At 49.2% G+C, this 14,816-nt stretch overlaps 1 protein-coding gene across 4 annotated transcripts in view; it reads left to right on the top strand.

The window, feature by feature from the left end:
• BEST3 (bestrophin 3) overlaps nt 1-14,816 on the top strand; it is a 217,816-nt gene that overhangs the window by 174,940 nt on the left and 28,060 nt on the right. For all 4 annotated transcript variants that reach the window (XM_085652504.1, XM_085652501.1, XM_085652502.1 and 1 more), the window contains 2 exons: nt 2,753-2,830; nt 2,930-3,082. In XM_085652504.1, coding sequence (XP_085508630.1) covers nt 2,753-2,830; nt 2,930-3,082 — 231 coding nt within the window. The remainder of the gene's footprint in view (nt 1-2,752; nt 2,831-2,929; nt 3,083-14,816) is intronic.

Genomic DNA, 14,816 nt, shown 5'->3' with positions numbered 1-14,816 from the left:
CAGCGGGTCTAACTGGGTCCCTGTTGCCAGCCTGCACTTTATCTGTCATCCTGAACTTGTGACTTTGTCCTGTTCCTGTGTGACCAGATAACCACAGTTGGCACTTTGTGCTTTTTGGCACTATATTCACTGAAACATTTAAAATCCATTTCTCGGTTCTACTGATTGGATTTTTGTCATTTTGGTCTTGTTTTATTTATGAAAAATGATTAGATTTTTCAAATTTGGTGTGGGGTAACTGCAAATGGTGCTTTGTGCTTTAAGGTGTTATACTTACCTTAATTCTTTAAAATTACATAACTACAGTTTAACTGATTGGATTTTCGTTGTTCTGGTCTCAATAATTTATTAAAGTTTACTCTATTTTTCTAAATTGGTGTGGCATTTTTCTTGTGTTTATTTTTCCTTTATTATTGTTTGAAGTAGTGCATAAATAATTTACACATTGCCTTTTAGTTAAGCCTGACTGCTCTGTACCAAGATACCAGAGTGTTGGGCACCGGTGAATTCTGAGGTTTGCTTTTGACTTCACCCTTACAAGGATTGTGGTTGCTGCTTGAGTAGGGCTTCCACTCCCCCCCCCCCCAACCAGTAACCCCATTTCTTACAATGGTGTGGCTCATTAAATACAGTTTCATATTGTACAGTTTATGGCAATGATTGCTAAAGCATATATGTAAACTACTGTTCCACACCGTGTATATTATTTTCAACTTTTCCTCATCTCTTTCCCCATCCTTTGAATATTGTATCTGCAGAAATCTGACCCCATTTAACCCTTCTCCCCTGTCCCAAAGTACTCTGAATGAGTTGTTAGTTAAATCTAGATGAAAATCTACAGCATTTGGAGTGCTTCATTCCTGTGAGTATTTTTTTTAGTGAAAATCGATAGATTTAATATTTGTCTGCCAAAACCTAACAAATCGGAAAAAAAGATTTTAAGAATACGTCTGTGCCTCTTGATGCATATCTTCTTTAGTTCCCCGTTAGTCATTACCTAAACAGATGTCTTTATTTAGTGACCTTTCTATTTATTTATTCCTCATGACTTCACATATTACATCATAAAAGGCATCCTCTATAGCGTCATTGGTTGTGTCGCATCTGACATCCTTTTTGATATCACATCAGTTATTGACATTGTCTTAGTAATTAGTTGTGGTTTGCTTCCTTAGAATTCTTATGACCTATGCTTCATACACAGACTCCTGGATCCAGAAGTGGCCAACACTCAGTGATAAAAGTGAAGCAGCTCGTGGCGTGGTTTGCACTGTGCAATCGTTGGTACATATTCAAGTACAAGCAGCACTGAAGTGGATGGACCTTTGGCTTGAATTAAAGCTCAACTTCAACTCAGTACATCAATGACAGTGAAGCACATTAGACTCCACAATAATACGAGAGGAGTAGATTGGCAAACCCTGAAGGTTTATTGGAAGATTGGCAAATTTACAAACTCAAACCAATAGTCAAAAATACATAATTCTCTTCAAAAACATTGTTCAGTACAATCCAAAGTGAGTCAGAATAGAACAGATGCAAGTTATGCAAAGACATGCATATACGAGTCGAGTAAGATTCAGTTTCCCAAGAAGGGAAATTCCCTAATGCTAAGCTGAGGATTCAATTGAGGATAGGGAAGTTAAGCAGCAGATGTTAGACAGCACAGCCTCTAAACACAAAAACAAAATGAAGACTCAATTGGTTAAATATGAAAGGATTTACTCAGGAGTGTAACTCTGATGAGCCGGGGCAAAGGCAAGTAAAAAGTCTAGTAACAAATCTCAAGAGCATAGAAAGGGGCATCTGTTTTCAAGCCGGTGGGAAAACATATCTAACTCTAACTCAGCAAAGCAGAATTAAATCATAAAATTTCAAACAATATGGAGCACTGCCCACAAGTCCCAAGAAGTGGGGACCAATCATAATCCAGCATTTCCCAAAAACATGGCTATGACTTCCGTCCCAGACATCGCACAAATTTAAGCTTACAGCTGTGCGATTTTCTGGAGCTCTCGTTCAAAGGATGATACTTTGCTGTCAGCTTGTCTTAGGCAAATGTTTAGAAAACTCATTATTGAGCTTCCAGTGAGACTTACAAGGGGTAAACAATTATCACAAAAAGTAAACAATTGAAGCCATTTACAGCTTGGCTCCGGGGACGAGAGAAAGGGAGAAAGAGTACAACATCCAAACACGGTTTCTTCAACATTAGCATGAGTCATTTAGCAAAGGCCTACATTGACCATGGCCAACTTAACGTGAAAACACTAACTATAGTTAACTATAACATGAAAATCACACTTTGAATATATGTATTTAATGTGCAGTAGTACATGTGTTAAGCAAAACGAAAAATAGTGACCGAGCATCATGGCAGCCAGAGGCCTTTAGTGAATTGCTAACCCCTGGAACCCCTGAGTCCTGCATACAAGTATCTGGCAGCCATGACCCTTGCAAGGTCAAGTTTCTAATACAGATTGTTTTCGAAAGAATCTATAATGGCTTGTCATGTTGTGATGCCACTAATGTCACGTCCGTTCCCTCGATGATTGTGGTGAAACGATGGGTATCAGGATGCTATTGATATGGGGGGGGGGGCTGTTCATGATACTGTTACCTGCACGTCTTAATGGATATTAAAGTTCTTTGGCAGAACGAGGAAGTCTAATCTTGCTCATAGTTTCTTCTAAACTGAGTTTAGATGCGGTGTTTTGTGCAGTGTTCTAACACTGTTTCCTTTTCTTGTTAGGAGATGCTTCGATTCCGCTCCTGGTGCAGCCTCCTGTTCGGCTATGACTGGGTGGGCATTCCTTTGGTGTACACTCAGGTACAAGCATTGGGTTGTCTTTGAGAATTCCGTTTTACAGTTGTCCAGACAGATGTGTTGGTGTCATTGCTACTCATGTTCTCTTCTTTCTGCCTCTAGGTTGTCACTCTTGCCGTGTACACCTTCTTCTGTGCCTGCCTGATTGGGCGTCAGTTTCTGGATCCGAAGCAGGGATACCCTGGCCACGATTTAGATCTTTACATTCCAATATTCACTCTCTTGCAGTTCTTCTTTTATTCGGGCTGGTTAAAGGTAAACATAAACACTTGCTTAACCACAAAAATGAGCAGTGATCAATGTGGAGTTGTGTTACAGTTGTTACTACAGGGCGGCCACTGTAAGTGGTTTGCATAAGGTGCCAGAAATGGCCACAAATGGGCATCATAATGTTAAAAAAGGCCTAAAATTAAAAAAATAACATTGTTGCAAGGAAAAAGGACCACCCAACTGGAAAAAATTTATTTTGCTTCTTGGGGCTCCAACATTCCTTGTAATGGAGCTAACTTAAGACAGTTAGGTTGCAGTCTTGGGAATTTGTTTTGAAGTCAGATAGTTTTGGTGTAAATATGTAACAAAGCTGGATTCATGTTCATAAATCTCCATAATGTTCAGCACACCTGTGACTGAGTGACACCGTCTGGCTTGTCACAGTTATGTTTTTTTATGTTACTGGGTTTAATAAAGCGCAGTGTTCACCCTAAGATTTCTTGTCACTAATCGGCCAAAGACAGACGCAGCCAAGTTTTAGTTAAAAGCCGGATTCGATTACAAAAATACGATTCCACTCCCATATTAAAATAATGAGGAAGGGGCTTGACTGCAGGTCCTTATATGATTTAGAGACCGTACTGAAACGTGATGTCCGCAAACCTAGCATTTGTTGTACTTAGGAATTACTACTAAATTGGTGGTGGCCTATGGGGGGGTCTAAGATTTGTGTGAGGTGCACGATGGTTGATCCGGGATGCGTTTAAAGAAATAAAAAGAAAAGTGCGTTTTTCAGTAATAATTCACCACACTACCCTACAATCGCTTCACAAACCCAGCACACAGACTGTCTTACATTCCAAGGAAGGTACCCCACCTGTTAGCACTGCGTTATGAGAACAATTACCAACCATGTTCTAATGCTTTCAACCCAGACAACTGCTCTGCGTCCCAGAGGCAATAATCATGTGCACTGCTCTACATCCAGTGACATTAACCAACCTCACCACATCACGTGGTTGTGAAATACCACACTGTACACATTGCAATGTATCTAAAGGAAAAACTGCAAACGTTCAAGGGACACTAACTCGGCCTCCTGCACTGCAACCTATGGACGCTAATCCATGACTCTGCACTGAATTATAAGGACAGTACCCAACCACAGCCAGTGCATACCGGGGGTGGAACCCTGTGGCCAATAACCGACAGCACAGTATTCTAGGAATTTGTACCAACTACACTGCAATGGATAATGATAAAAGTAGTCAAACAAACTGCACCACATCCTAAAGAGACTAATAAACAACAATACACCAAACCCATTGTGCACAAACCCACTCACTGCACTGCATCCTAGGGATACTGTCTGATCACACTGAATCCCTGGTGTACAAACCCATTAGAATGCACTTCATCCGACCGGCACTTGCCCTTTACTATGCACAGCATCACAGGGACTAATGCACCATCCTACACTGCATCCTGGGGGCACACAGTCACCACCCCAAATAATATGGATGCCAAGAATTCACAAAGCTTTCTAGAGATACTAATATACCATATTGCACTTAAAAACACTTACACACTGCATCCTGTGAGCATTAATCCACAGCAGTGCAGCACGCCCTAGTGGTGTTATTGTACTGTACAGCATCATAGGGAGACAAACTCATCACCCTGGCTACACTAACCTGGAATACTGTATTACATCTTAGGGACACTGGTTGTAGTAATTCAATAGGCACCTAAGTAGAGGCAGAACGTTTTATTGAATAATTAGACTCCAGCGAAGCAGTAACAGCACACACTTCCATCTGGTGCGACAATCTCAACAGCCTTCAGGAACTCCAAGTGCACATTCCATATCACTGCATACATTCTTATGACAACTCTGTACACTAAGGATACCCAAAATGGACAAAAGGGAGAAAGGATTAAAACAATGCGAGAAAGGCAACAATACTACAACTCTAATTACAACACTGGTGCACCAACATCATGACATAGGGAAAATCTTACCTCTGTCTTCTGCTGTGATGAGCAAGTCATAAGTTCAAATCTTGGCAAAGACAACTCAGCCTTCCATAATTCAGAGGCTGGTGAATTGAGTGCCATTACATTGGTTAGGACTGTTATTTACAGAGTTTGGAAATAACAGAGGTGTCTTATGAGGGTCTATGTGAAAAGGTTATTGTCACTGTTATTAAACCGCATTCAAAGGTTACAAACCAGTCACAGCATCATAGAGCCGCTAATCCAAAGCATCCTTCTATTTTTTAGAGATACAAACACAACACACTGCATTCTAAAGATACTAAACCATAACATTTCACAGCGTCAAAGAATCATTAATTGACCTTTTAGCACAATTCACAATGGCCGTTTCCAAGCGTTCTTTCATTTTTGGAGACTTCAACATTAGGGCTGATCACCCTTCGAATTCTTGCACTCAAGGAATTCTGGATAACATGCACAGTGTGTGTTCATCCCAACTGAGTGATGCACATGTTTTACAAGACACTAGACTAAGAGCATGACTACAAGTAGCCTGATACGCAACTCTGATCACAGTTTAGACCCATACTTCTCTCAATCTGACCATTAATGACCACTGCTAATGAGCCTGGTCAGACCATTCCCACATTCACTTCAACTTGCATGACACCAACATCAACTTGATAGCACCACTAGAGGTGACCAAAACCTCCCCTCCACCCACATCCTGAATAAGAAACCTTAAAGCTGCTGCGCCCTATCTGACGCAAGTGCCATCTAGATGAAGTCCTGTCTGACATCTTCAAACAGATTATTATCATAAAGATAACACCCTTCAAATCTAAACAAAACAAACAGCTCTCCAAAGAACTGTGACTCGTAAAACAAAAAGGCTTAGCTGGGCAAGGATTCTGGAAAAAGCCTCACCTCCCTTCTGATGGAGCCACTGGCTGCAGACACTTAACTATGAAACTACTATAATCAGAGTGACAAAGGCCTACTTGCAGTAACTAATTTCCAAAGCCGATTACTCCTCGAAATCCAGCACCTTTTGTGATACATTACCGTGGAACTGCACCAAATATATCCACAACTTGTCACCTTCAGAGCCCTGCAATGCCCACGCCATTAAACTCAGCCAGTCTGTCTTTGTGGTGATCTTCAGATTTGTCAATGCACCCTTGTTGACCGAAGACCTCCCTAACAAACTTAAACATAATATCATCATTACACCTCTCCGCAAGTAACCATCTGCTGCTGACCCAAACATCCTAGAGAACTATAGACAACCTGTGGTCTTCCTACTGACGCTAACATTCTAGAGGCAATATAAAACACTAGTGCTTAATTTGTGGAAGAATGATGAATGAAGGCCAGTGCCCAAAGATCTGCTCAGAATTCCGCGGCCAGTACAATTCAATGTCAGCACGCCCAATACCAAGGATGCGTGGTCTTGTATCAACCTCATGCCTCTTTAATCCACTACCAGACACTCCCTTTCTCTTTATATCACTCTTGCAGGTGCCTGCTTGCTCCCTTTATGACAGTGTTTCCATCTTTCTCTTCCTCCATTGTTGTTTGTTTTTCTGTCTCTTGCACTCTGTAAATGTTTGATGCAGAAAAATAAGTGTGGGCCCCCAAAAATTATTGCTGGTGGCCCCTCCGGCTCAAATTAAGCACTAGTAACCACCCAAATCTCTGCTTTATTCGAAGTGCATGATCTCCTCATTGACTTCCAGTGAAGCTTCAGATCCCCAAGAGGTGCCAAAACCGAATTATTTAACATGACTGAATAACCTTGCTGCCTATACAGCCGATGAGGACGGACGTGAGCTAAAGAGCTCCGACCGCCGCTCCCCTGTAAACAGCTATCCTGACACCCAGACTCAGTGGGGAGAGCCCGACTCGGTATTGTGGGACGTCGGAAGATGCCGAAAAAAGAAGGCGAACCCCTGCAATTTCACGGACGTCGATTTTGAGCGCAAACTGCGAGCTCATGTCCAAGATGGCAGACGAGAGGTGATCGCCGTGCTTGACGTGACCGCTGCCACTCCACAGGACGATACAGACAGGCTAAATTTAACGGCGGCACCCGCACTGTGCGCAGGGACATTGCGTATCGCCGCAGCAGTGGAAGAAGAGTGGAATTATACGAAGCCTGCGGCGGGCCCGGCTGCGGGGTTCTGGCTCTGTGGTGGAGGTGTCGGCGTCAAAATGGCGGACTTGCCGTGCGGGCCCTGAGGCCCCCACTGCGATAGCCAAGAGCCTACCTGCAGCGGCTGCAAGATGTCCCTTGTGACACCCCTAACACGCTATAAGTTCTGATGTGGCGTTTGGCAGAGCTGCGGGGATCTGGGGACGTCGGAACTGCTGCAACGCGAGACCGGTGGGACTGGCTGTAAAATAGCGCCTACCTCATAAATGGCGCGGCGACTCTTCCTTACACGACCCCTCACGGCGACTTTGGCTGGCGCGGCGCGAAGAGTACCTCTGCAGGGTTGCGCCAGCAAGGAGTGACGCAGGACCAGCAGAGCCTTGTGTGGCGGTTTTCCCTGCCTAGAGCCCGGTGGTCCTCCCTCCAGGGGCGCTGTAACCGTGGGAGGCCCACGGTGACCACTAGTGTAGCTGCCTCTCTTCCAGAGCCCTCACCAGCTGCGGCGGGCCTCGAGCGTCGACACGAAATGGCAGCCTTGCCGCGCGAGTCCTGAAGGCCCGGAGGAGCTAAACGAGAACCTACCTACAGCGGTGGCAAGCCGTCCCCGCGATTCCCCTGAAGCCCTGTAAGTACTGTGGTGAAGTTGGACTGAGCTGCGTGGATCTGGGGACGACTGGATTGATGCGCTGAGGGGCTGGTGGGGCCGGCTGTAAAGTGGCACCAACCTAGCAGCTGATGAGGCGTCTCCTGTGGTCCCTGACTTTTCATTGCACAGCGCTTTACGGCGACTTTGGCTGGCGTGGCGAAGGACTTTGAAGGGCTGCGCCAGCGGAGAATGACACAAGACCAAGCAGCGCCCCGCAAGTCGAATTTCCTCGCCTGGAGCCCGGTAACCTTCCCTCCAGGGGCGCTGGAACCATAAGCGGCCCAGAGTGACCACTGCAGTGACTGCCGCTTTGCCAGGGGCCTTCTCTGCTGCGGTGAGTCTGGAGCGACGAGCCCACCCACTGAGTCTGAGGAGGTGCAGTGGTGGATGGTGGCCCTTATTGGGGAGCAGTGATTTCAGCACCAGGGAGAGGTCTGTGGCCCAGCTGACGCCCAGAGGAGGGAGAGGCCTGCACCGCGGGCGGAAAGCCTGCCCCATTGACAGAACCTGGAAACCTGGGCCTAATGGTGGTGCACTGACTCCTCAACAGAACTGACGAGGTAACGTGGTTCCCACTGAGAGGCCAGGAACGCGCCAACTACAGGCGAGAAACTGTGTGTGCTGGAGCAGTAGATGCACTAAGTGCATAGAACAGCTTGCCATTCCATCTATCAAGGTGCGGCGGCTGCAGAGGTTGACCTGGACAGCGCGCAGTGGCCACGCGCTTGAGGCCATGGACAGAGCCTGAGGACTGCTGGACGGTGTTTACTCCGGTGAGACCACTCGGCTCACATCGACTGCAGCAGAGGGGAAACCTAGGGGCAAGTGTGGCACCTAACACGTGAAATTGAGACTGGAGCAGTGACAGGAGAATGCGGTGGATCTGGTGGCTCTCTAGTGCTCTTACTGCGGCGGGCACTGCGGTGGCCCCGACGACACACCAGCACATAGCGACATAGCAATGGAAAGAACTCAAAAGAAAAGAGGGTTCACTGCCCTTAGCATGGACATCCCGGGAACCCACTCTGACGAAGATGAAGCGCCTGAGACAAACGGAGACCTGCCCTCCCGGAAACCCACATTGTCCGACATCATGCTGGTGATAACGGCCACCAGAGAGGAGCTAGAAGGGAAAATCAATGCCATTGGAACAGATCTTAGCCTGCTAAAGGATGATCATCGCAAGCTTAAGGATAGAGTGGCCAGCAATGAGAATGAGATGGGCGGCCTGCCGAAATCCGTCCATGAGATGCGTTGCTCTATCGCTGCCCTGGAAACTAAGGTGAAAACCCTGGAGATGCGAGCTGAGTACAGTGAAGAGAGGTCACGAAGGAATGACATCTGTGTTATCGGGGTACCCGAAAAAATCAAAGGGGCAAACATGGTCCGTTATTTGGAGGACTGGCTCCGCTCTGAGGTGGCTCCCTCAGGCCTGTCCCCTTTTTACGCACTGGAGCAGGCCCACAGAGTCCCAGTCAAACCACCAAACCCAGGGGCTCCTCCCCGACCCATTGTGGTTCGACTACTGCACTTTCGGGACAGGGGCCACATATTGCAAAGCGCCCCCCAAAAGCAAGACCTGCGCATCGATAATAACAACATCATGATTTTCCCAGACTTTACAAGGGAAGTACAGTGAAGCAGAGCATTCTTCACAGCTGTCAAGGCCAAGCTACGCAAGTTACATCTGCCTTATGCCATGATGTTTCCCGCCCGACTTCGGGTTGCAGACCCAGCTGGTTCTCGCTTCTTCAATACTCTTCAGGAGGCATGGGACCGGCTTGATGCCTGCGGTTCGACAGATCATCATGTCCTGGCTCCAGGTACCCCACAGCGGAGCCCTCGCACTCATAGAGTCGGATCTGGAGCCCCTTCACCCAGGGAGCTCAGCCTTGAGCTCCGCAGGGTGCAGCAGGCAGTGGTCTCCCACAGTCAAAAAAGTCCTGGTTCTTCCCCAAGCGGCACTGGACGCCGCTCTGACAGGTCGGAGATCTCGCCGGACCGCAGCGACAGCGAGAGCCTGGGAGTGGGCATGCCACAGGTTACACCCCAGACAGCGGGCGACCTCATGTGAGGACTGTGTTGTGTCATCACCCATGGGGATTTCTTGAGACCTAAGTTCTCTGTACCACTGGGGCGATTTCCAAGCACCAGCGGCTTCCCCGTTATGAACTCTGAGTAACGTCCTGTTGATATGGGGATTGTTGGCTAGATCAGATACGGGGGAGGTGGCCTTCTGGGTACATCGGCACGGCAGCTGTCAGGTGACCCCCCTACCACTGTAACTGGACAATGTTTTGTTCCAAAAAGGTTTGGACGGGGATTCTTTTTTGGATACCTGTCCTGGGGAGGGGGAGTTGGGGTTGTTTCTACAGCTGGGATTTTTTTACAGGGATCCAGGCGTGTCATGGGGGGGTCACATTTTTATCAGATGTGTCATGGGGTAGGTTATTTAGTGGATACACATGCTGGCTTCTACAATGGGACCCCCCATTAGGCCTGACCAGCTTATACTGGAATGTGAGTGGAATGCACTCCATGAACTGACATCATAAAAGACTCTCCTACTTAGTTTGCAGAGCCATTCAGATCGCATTCCTCCAGGAAACACACTTGCTGGCACAGGAGGGGAAGGCATTGCAGTGCCACTGGAGGGGCCAGGCTTATTACACTACTTACTCTGCTTTTACGAGAGGAGTACTGATATGGATTAGGGCCGAAGTTCCATTTCAATGCACGACTCAGTTGATTGACCTGGAGAGTAGATATGTGGTGATATCTGGGAGGCTTCTCGGTAGTATATATGCGCCCAACACTGACCACCAGCGTTCTTCGCCCTCTTATCGAGAAAACTGGTGACAGCTCTCACGGGCTCGGTGTTAATGGGGGGCGAATCCAACTGCACCTCCAACGTCATCCTTGACCGTTCACACCCCCCTCTTCCTAACACACCCGCACACAAACTGGCAGAGGCACGCCGTAGTCGGCAACAAAAATGGAGCTTAATAGACACATGGCGGGCGCATCACCCTGAAACTCACGACTACTCCTTCTTTTCAGCCCTCCATGAACTGAATGTTAGGCTAGACACCATTTTAAGTTCACCTGATGTTCATGAGGGGATTGGTTGCAGTGAATACCTTACTAGGACGCTCTCTGATCATAACCCTGTCCTAGTACAGTTAAGATGGTCACATACTCGTCCAAAGATCCCCACCTGGCGCCTGCGGCCTGAGGACTTGGATGACCAAGTTTTCCGTGCAGCGATAGGCTCAGCTATTACCACATACTTTCAAGACGATGAGGGCACGGCTACCTCTTCCTTGGTGGAGTGGGACGCCTGTAAGGCAGTCCTCAGAGGGAGGTGCATATCCAAGATGGTTGGTGTCCGGAAGGTACTCCATCAAGACATACAAAGAGATGACGAACGTCTGCGCGCCCTGGAAAAAGACAGACCCGAAAACCCAGACAAGCAGCGAGAACTGCTTGAAGCTCGGATGGCCGTAGCAACGCAGGTAGAACGACTGCGCTGTTTCGATTACAAAACCTATATAACTCGAGCACATTCAGAGAGGGACAAGTCGGGAGCTCTCTTGGCTTGGTTGGCCAACCCAGCCAGACGTGGGTCAGTGATCTTGGAGCTTCGTGACCAGAATGGGATGGCCAGATATGACCAACAGGGTATCAATGACCTATTTTTAACATATTATACTGAACTCTACAGGATTCAGTTGTCCCCCACGGATGAGGAATTGCATGCATTTACACAAGAGGTGGAACTGCCAGCCTTAGATGACGAAGCTGCAGCCTCACTGGGGTGTGAGATTGAAATCTGGGTTGTACGGGGGGCTATCAAGAGCATGTCCCGCAACAAAACCCCAGGCACTGATGGCCTTCCAATCGAATTTTACCTCACTTATATAGATCTTCTAGCTCCCAAATTAGTACAGCTATATAATGACGCCAAGCGAATTGGCAAACTACCAGTCTCTACTAGGGAAGCATTATCATTCCTCTGCTCAAGCCGGGAAAACAGGCATGGGATCCTCGCGCATTCCCCTAGTACAGGGACTAATTATTAGCCGTCTGGATTACGGAAATGCACTACTTGCTTCCATAAATGAAGAGTATCTGTCAAAACTGCAGGTGTTGCAGAACACTGCGGCCAGGCTGGTCCTAAACCTCCTTCCCCGCACCCCATCTGCGCCCAGTTTGAGGACCCATCACTAGCTCCCCATCAAAAAAAGGATCAATCAATCAATCATTTGTAAAGCGCACTACATACCCGCGAGGGTCTCAAGGCGCTGGGGAGGGGGGCGCTACTGATCAAAAAGCCAGGTCTTGAGTATCCTCCTGAAGGTCAGCAGGTCTTGGGTCTGTCGTAGGCTCAGTGGGAGGGTGTTCCATGTCTTGGCGGCGAGGTGGGAGAAGGATCTCCCGCCAGTGGTTGTTCTTCGGATGCGTGGGACGGTGGCGAGTGAGAGGTTGGCGGAGTGTAGCTGGCGGTTGGGGATGTAGAAGGAGAGCAGTCTGTTGAGGTAGGCTGTGCCGGTCTTGTGGAGTGCTTTGTGTGCATGGATGAGGAGCTTGAAGGATATCCTCTTGTTGACGGGGAGCCAGTGCAGGTTTCTCAAGTGGGGGGTAATGTGGCCGTGTCGTGGTACATCGAGGATCAGTCGCGCCGAGGCATTTTGGTTGCGTTGTAGTCATTTGATGAGCTTGGTCGGGGCTCCCGCATAGAGGGCGTTTCCGTAGTCGAGTCTGCTGCTGACGAGGGCCTGGGTGACTGTCTTTCTTGTATCTGTCGGGATCCATCTGTAGATCTTGAGGAGCATGTTGAAGCAGGAGGAGGAGACAGCGTTGACTTGCTTGGTCATTGAGAGCGTTGAGTTGAGGATGATTCCCAGGTTGCGTGCGTGGTCGGTGGGTGTCGGGGCTGGCCCCAGTGCCGTCGGCCACCAGAAGTCGTCCCAGGCTGAGGGGTTGGAGCCAAGGATGAGGACCTCCGTCTTGTCCGAGTTCAGCTTCAGGCGGCTAATCTTCATCCAGTCGGCGACGGCCTTCATTCCTTTGTGGAGGTTGGCTTTTGCGGTGATGGGGTCCTTGGTGAGGGAGAGGTTCAGTTGAGTGTCGTCTGCGTAGGAGATTATGTTGAGGTCGTGCTGTCGGGCGACGTGTGAGAGCGGGGCAATGTAAATGTTGAACAGTGTTGGGCTGAGGGAGGATCCATGGGGTACGCCGCAGATGATCTCGAAGGCTTTGGAACGGAATGGGGGAGGTGGACGCTCTGGGTTCTGCCGGAGAGGAAGGAGGTGGCCCATTCCAGAGCCTTGTCTCGGATCCCTGCAGCGTGGAGGCGAGCGCGTAGTGTCGAAGGCGGAGGAGAGGTCTAGGAGGATGAGTGCTGCGGTCTCACTGCTGTCCAGCAGGGTCCTGATGTCGTTGCTGGCGGCGATGAGGGCAGTCTCGGTGCTGTGGTTGCTGCGGAACCCTGACTGGGAAGGGTCCAGGAATCTGTTTTCTTCGCGGTATCGGGTGGTTAGCTGTCTGTTGACGATTTTCTCGATGACCTTGGCCGGGAAGGGAGCAGAGAGATGGGCCGGAAGTTCTTGAGGTCTCTTGGGTCTGCCTTAGGGTTTTTGAGTAGGGAGTTTATCTAAGCGTGTTTCCAGCTCTCTGGGAAGGTCGCGCTCTTGAGAAAGAGGTTGATGACGTTGCGTAGGTGGGGTGCGATGGAGCTGCTCGCTTTGTTGATGACGTGGTGAGGGAATGGGTCTGATGGAGAGCCGGAGTGGATTCTGCTCATGGTCTTGATGGTGTCATCGACGCTCATGCTGGCCCAGGATAGCAGGGGGTCGTGGAGCATGGTGTGCGGAGGGTCTGTTGTGTTGCTGTCTGTTGGGGCTGTCTGGGTGTTGAAGCTGTATTGGATGTCTGCTATCTTGCAGTGGATGAAGGTGGCGAGGGAGTCGCACAGGGCTTGCGATGACGGGATGTCGTTGGTGTTGGAGCTGGGGTTGGAGAGTTCCTTCACGATGTCGAAGAGCTCCTTGCTATTGTGTGCGTTGTTGTTGAGATGGTCTTTGAAGGAGGTCCTCTTGGCCACCCTGATGATGTGGTGGTGGTTGCGGATGGCGTCCTTGTGTGCTGCGTGGCTGTCCGGAGTTTGTTCACTGTGCCATTCCTTCTCTAGTTTCCGGCAGGCTTGCTTGGGGGCAAGGAGTTCTGGGGTGAACCAGCTGGCCCTCTTGCTGGTGTCTCTGTGGGGGGTGTTTCTTCAGCGGGGCGAGAGTGTTGGCGCAGTCCTTGAGCCAGCGTCTGAGGCTGGGGGCAGCGTCGTCGGCGTTGGAGGGTTCGGTGGGTGGGCTGAGAGTGAGGTTTGCATGTAGTTGGTCTTTGGTGATTTTGCTCCAGCAGCGGCGGGGGATCTGTTGGGTGCGGTGGTGGGTTTCTGGAAGGCGAAGTGGATGCAGCGGTGGTCGGTCCAGAGGAGTCCGGTGGTGTGGCTGACGGAGACGTGCGGGCTTGAGGAGAAGACGGGGTCGAGCGTGTGGCCGGCGGAGTGGGTGGGCGTTGTGACGAGTTGCTTCAGTCCGAGGTTGGCGAGGTTATCAATCAGGGTTGTGGAGTTGTTGTCGTTGTTGTCGTTGTTGTCCTCAAGGTGAAAGTTCAGGTCTCCGAAGAGGATGTAGTCGGTGGAGGTCAGGGCGTGCGTGCGTGCTGATGAAGTCAGCGATGGAGTCACTGAACTGGGGATGGGGTCCGGGTGGTCCGTAGACGAGGGTGCCTCTGAGGGTGGAGTTAGGGTCTGTGTGGATCTGGAAGTGCATGTGTTCGGCGGTGCTGAGCGCGTCATCGGTGCTAGTCGAGACCCTGATACTGTTCTTGTGGACGATGGCGATTCCTCCTCCGACTCCATTGGTGCGGTCTCTGCGGGTGATCTTGTAGCCGTCTTGGATGGCTATGGTGATGTCGAGTGC

This window comes from Triturus cristatus, chromosome 4_1 (assembly GCF_964204655.1).
Source record: "Triturus cristatus chromosome 4_1, aTriCri1.1, whole genome shotgun sequence".
NCBI classification, from domain to species: domain Eukaryota; kingdom Metazoa; phylum Chordata; class Amphibia; order Caudata; family Salamandridae; genus Triturus; species Triturus cristatus.
The sequence above is the reverse complement of the archived record's forward strand: the minus strand, read 5'-3'. Positions and strand labels throughout refer to the sequence as shown.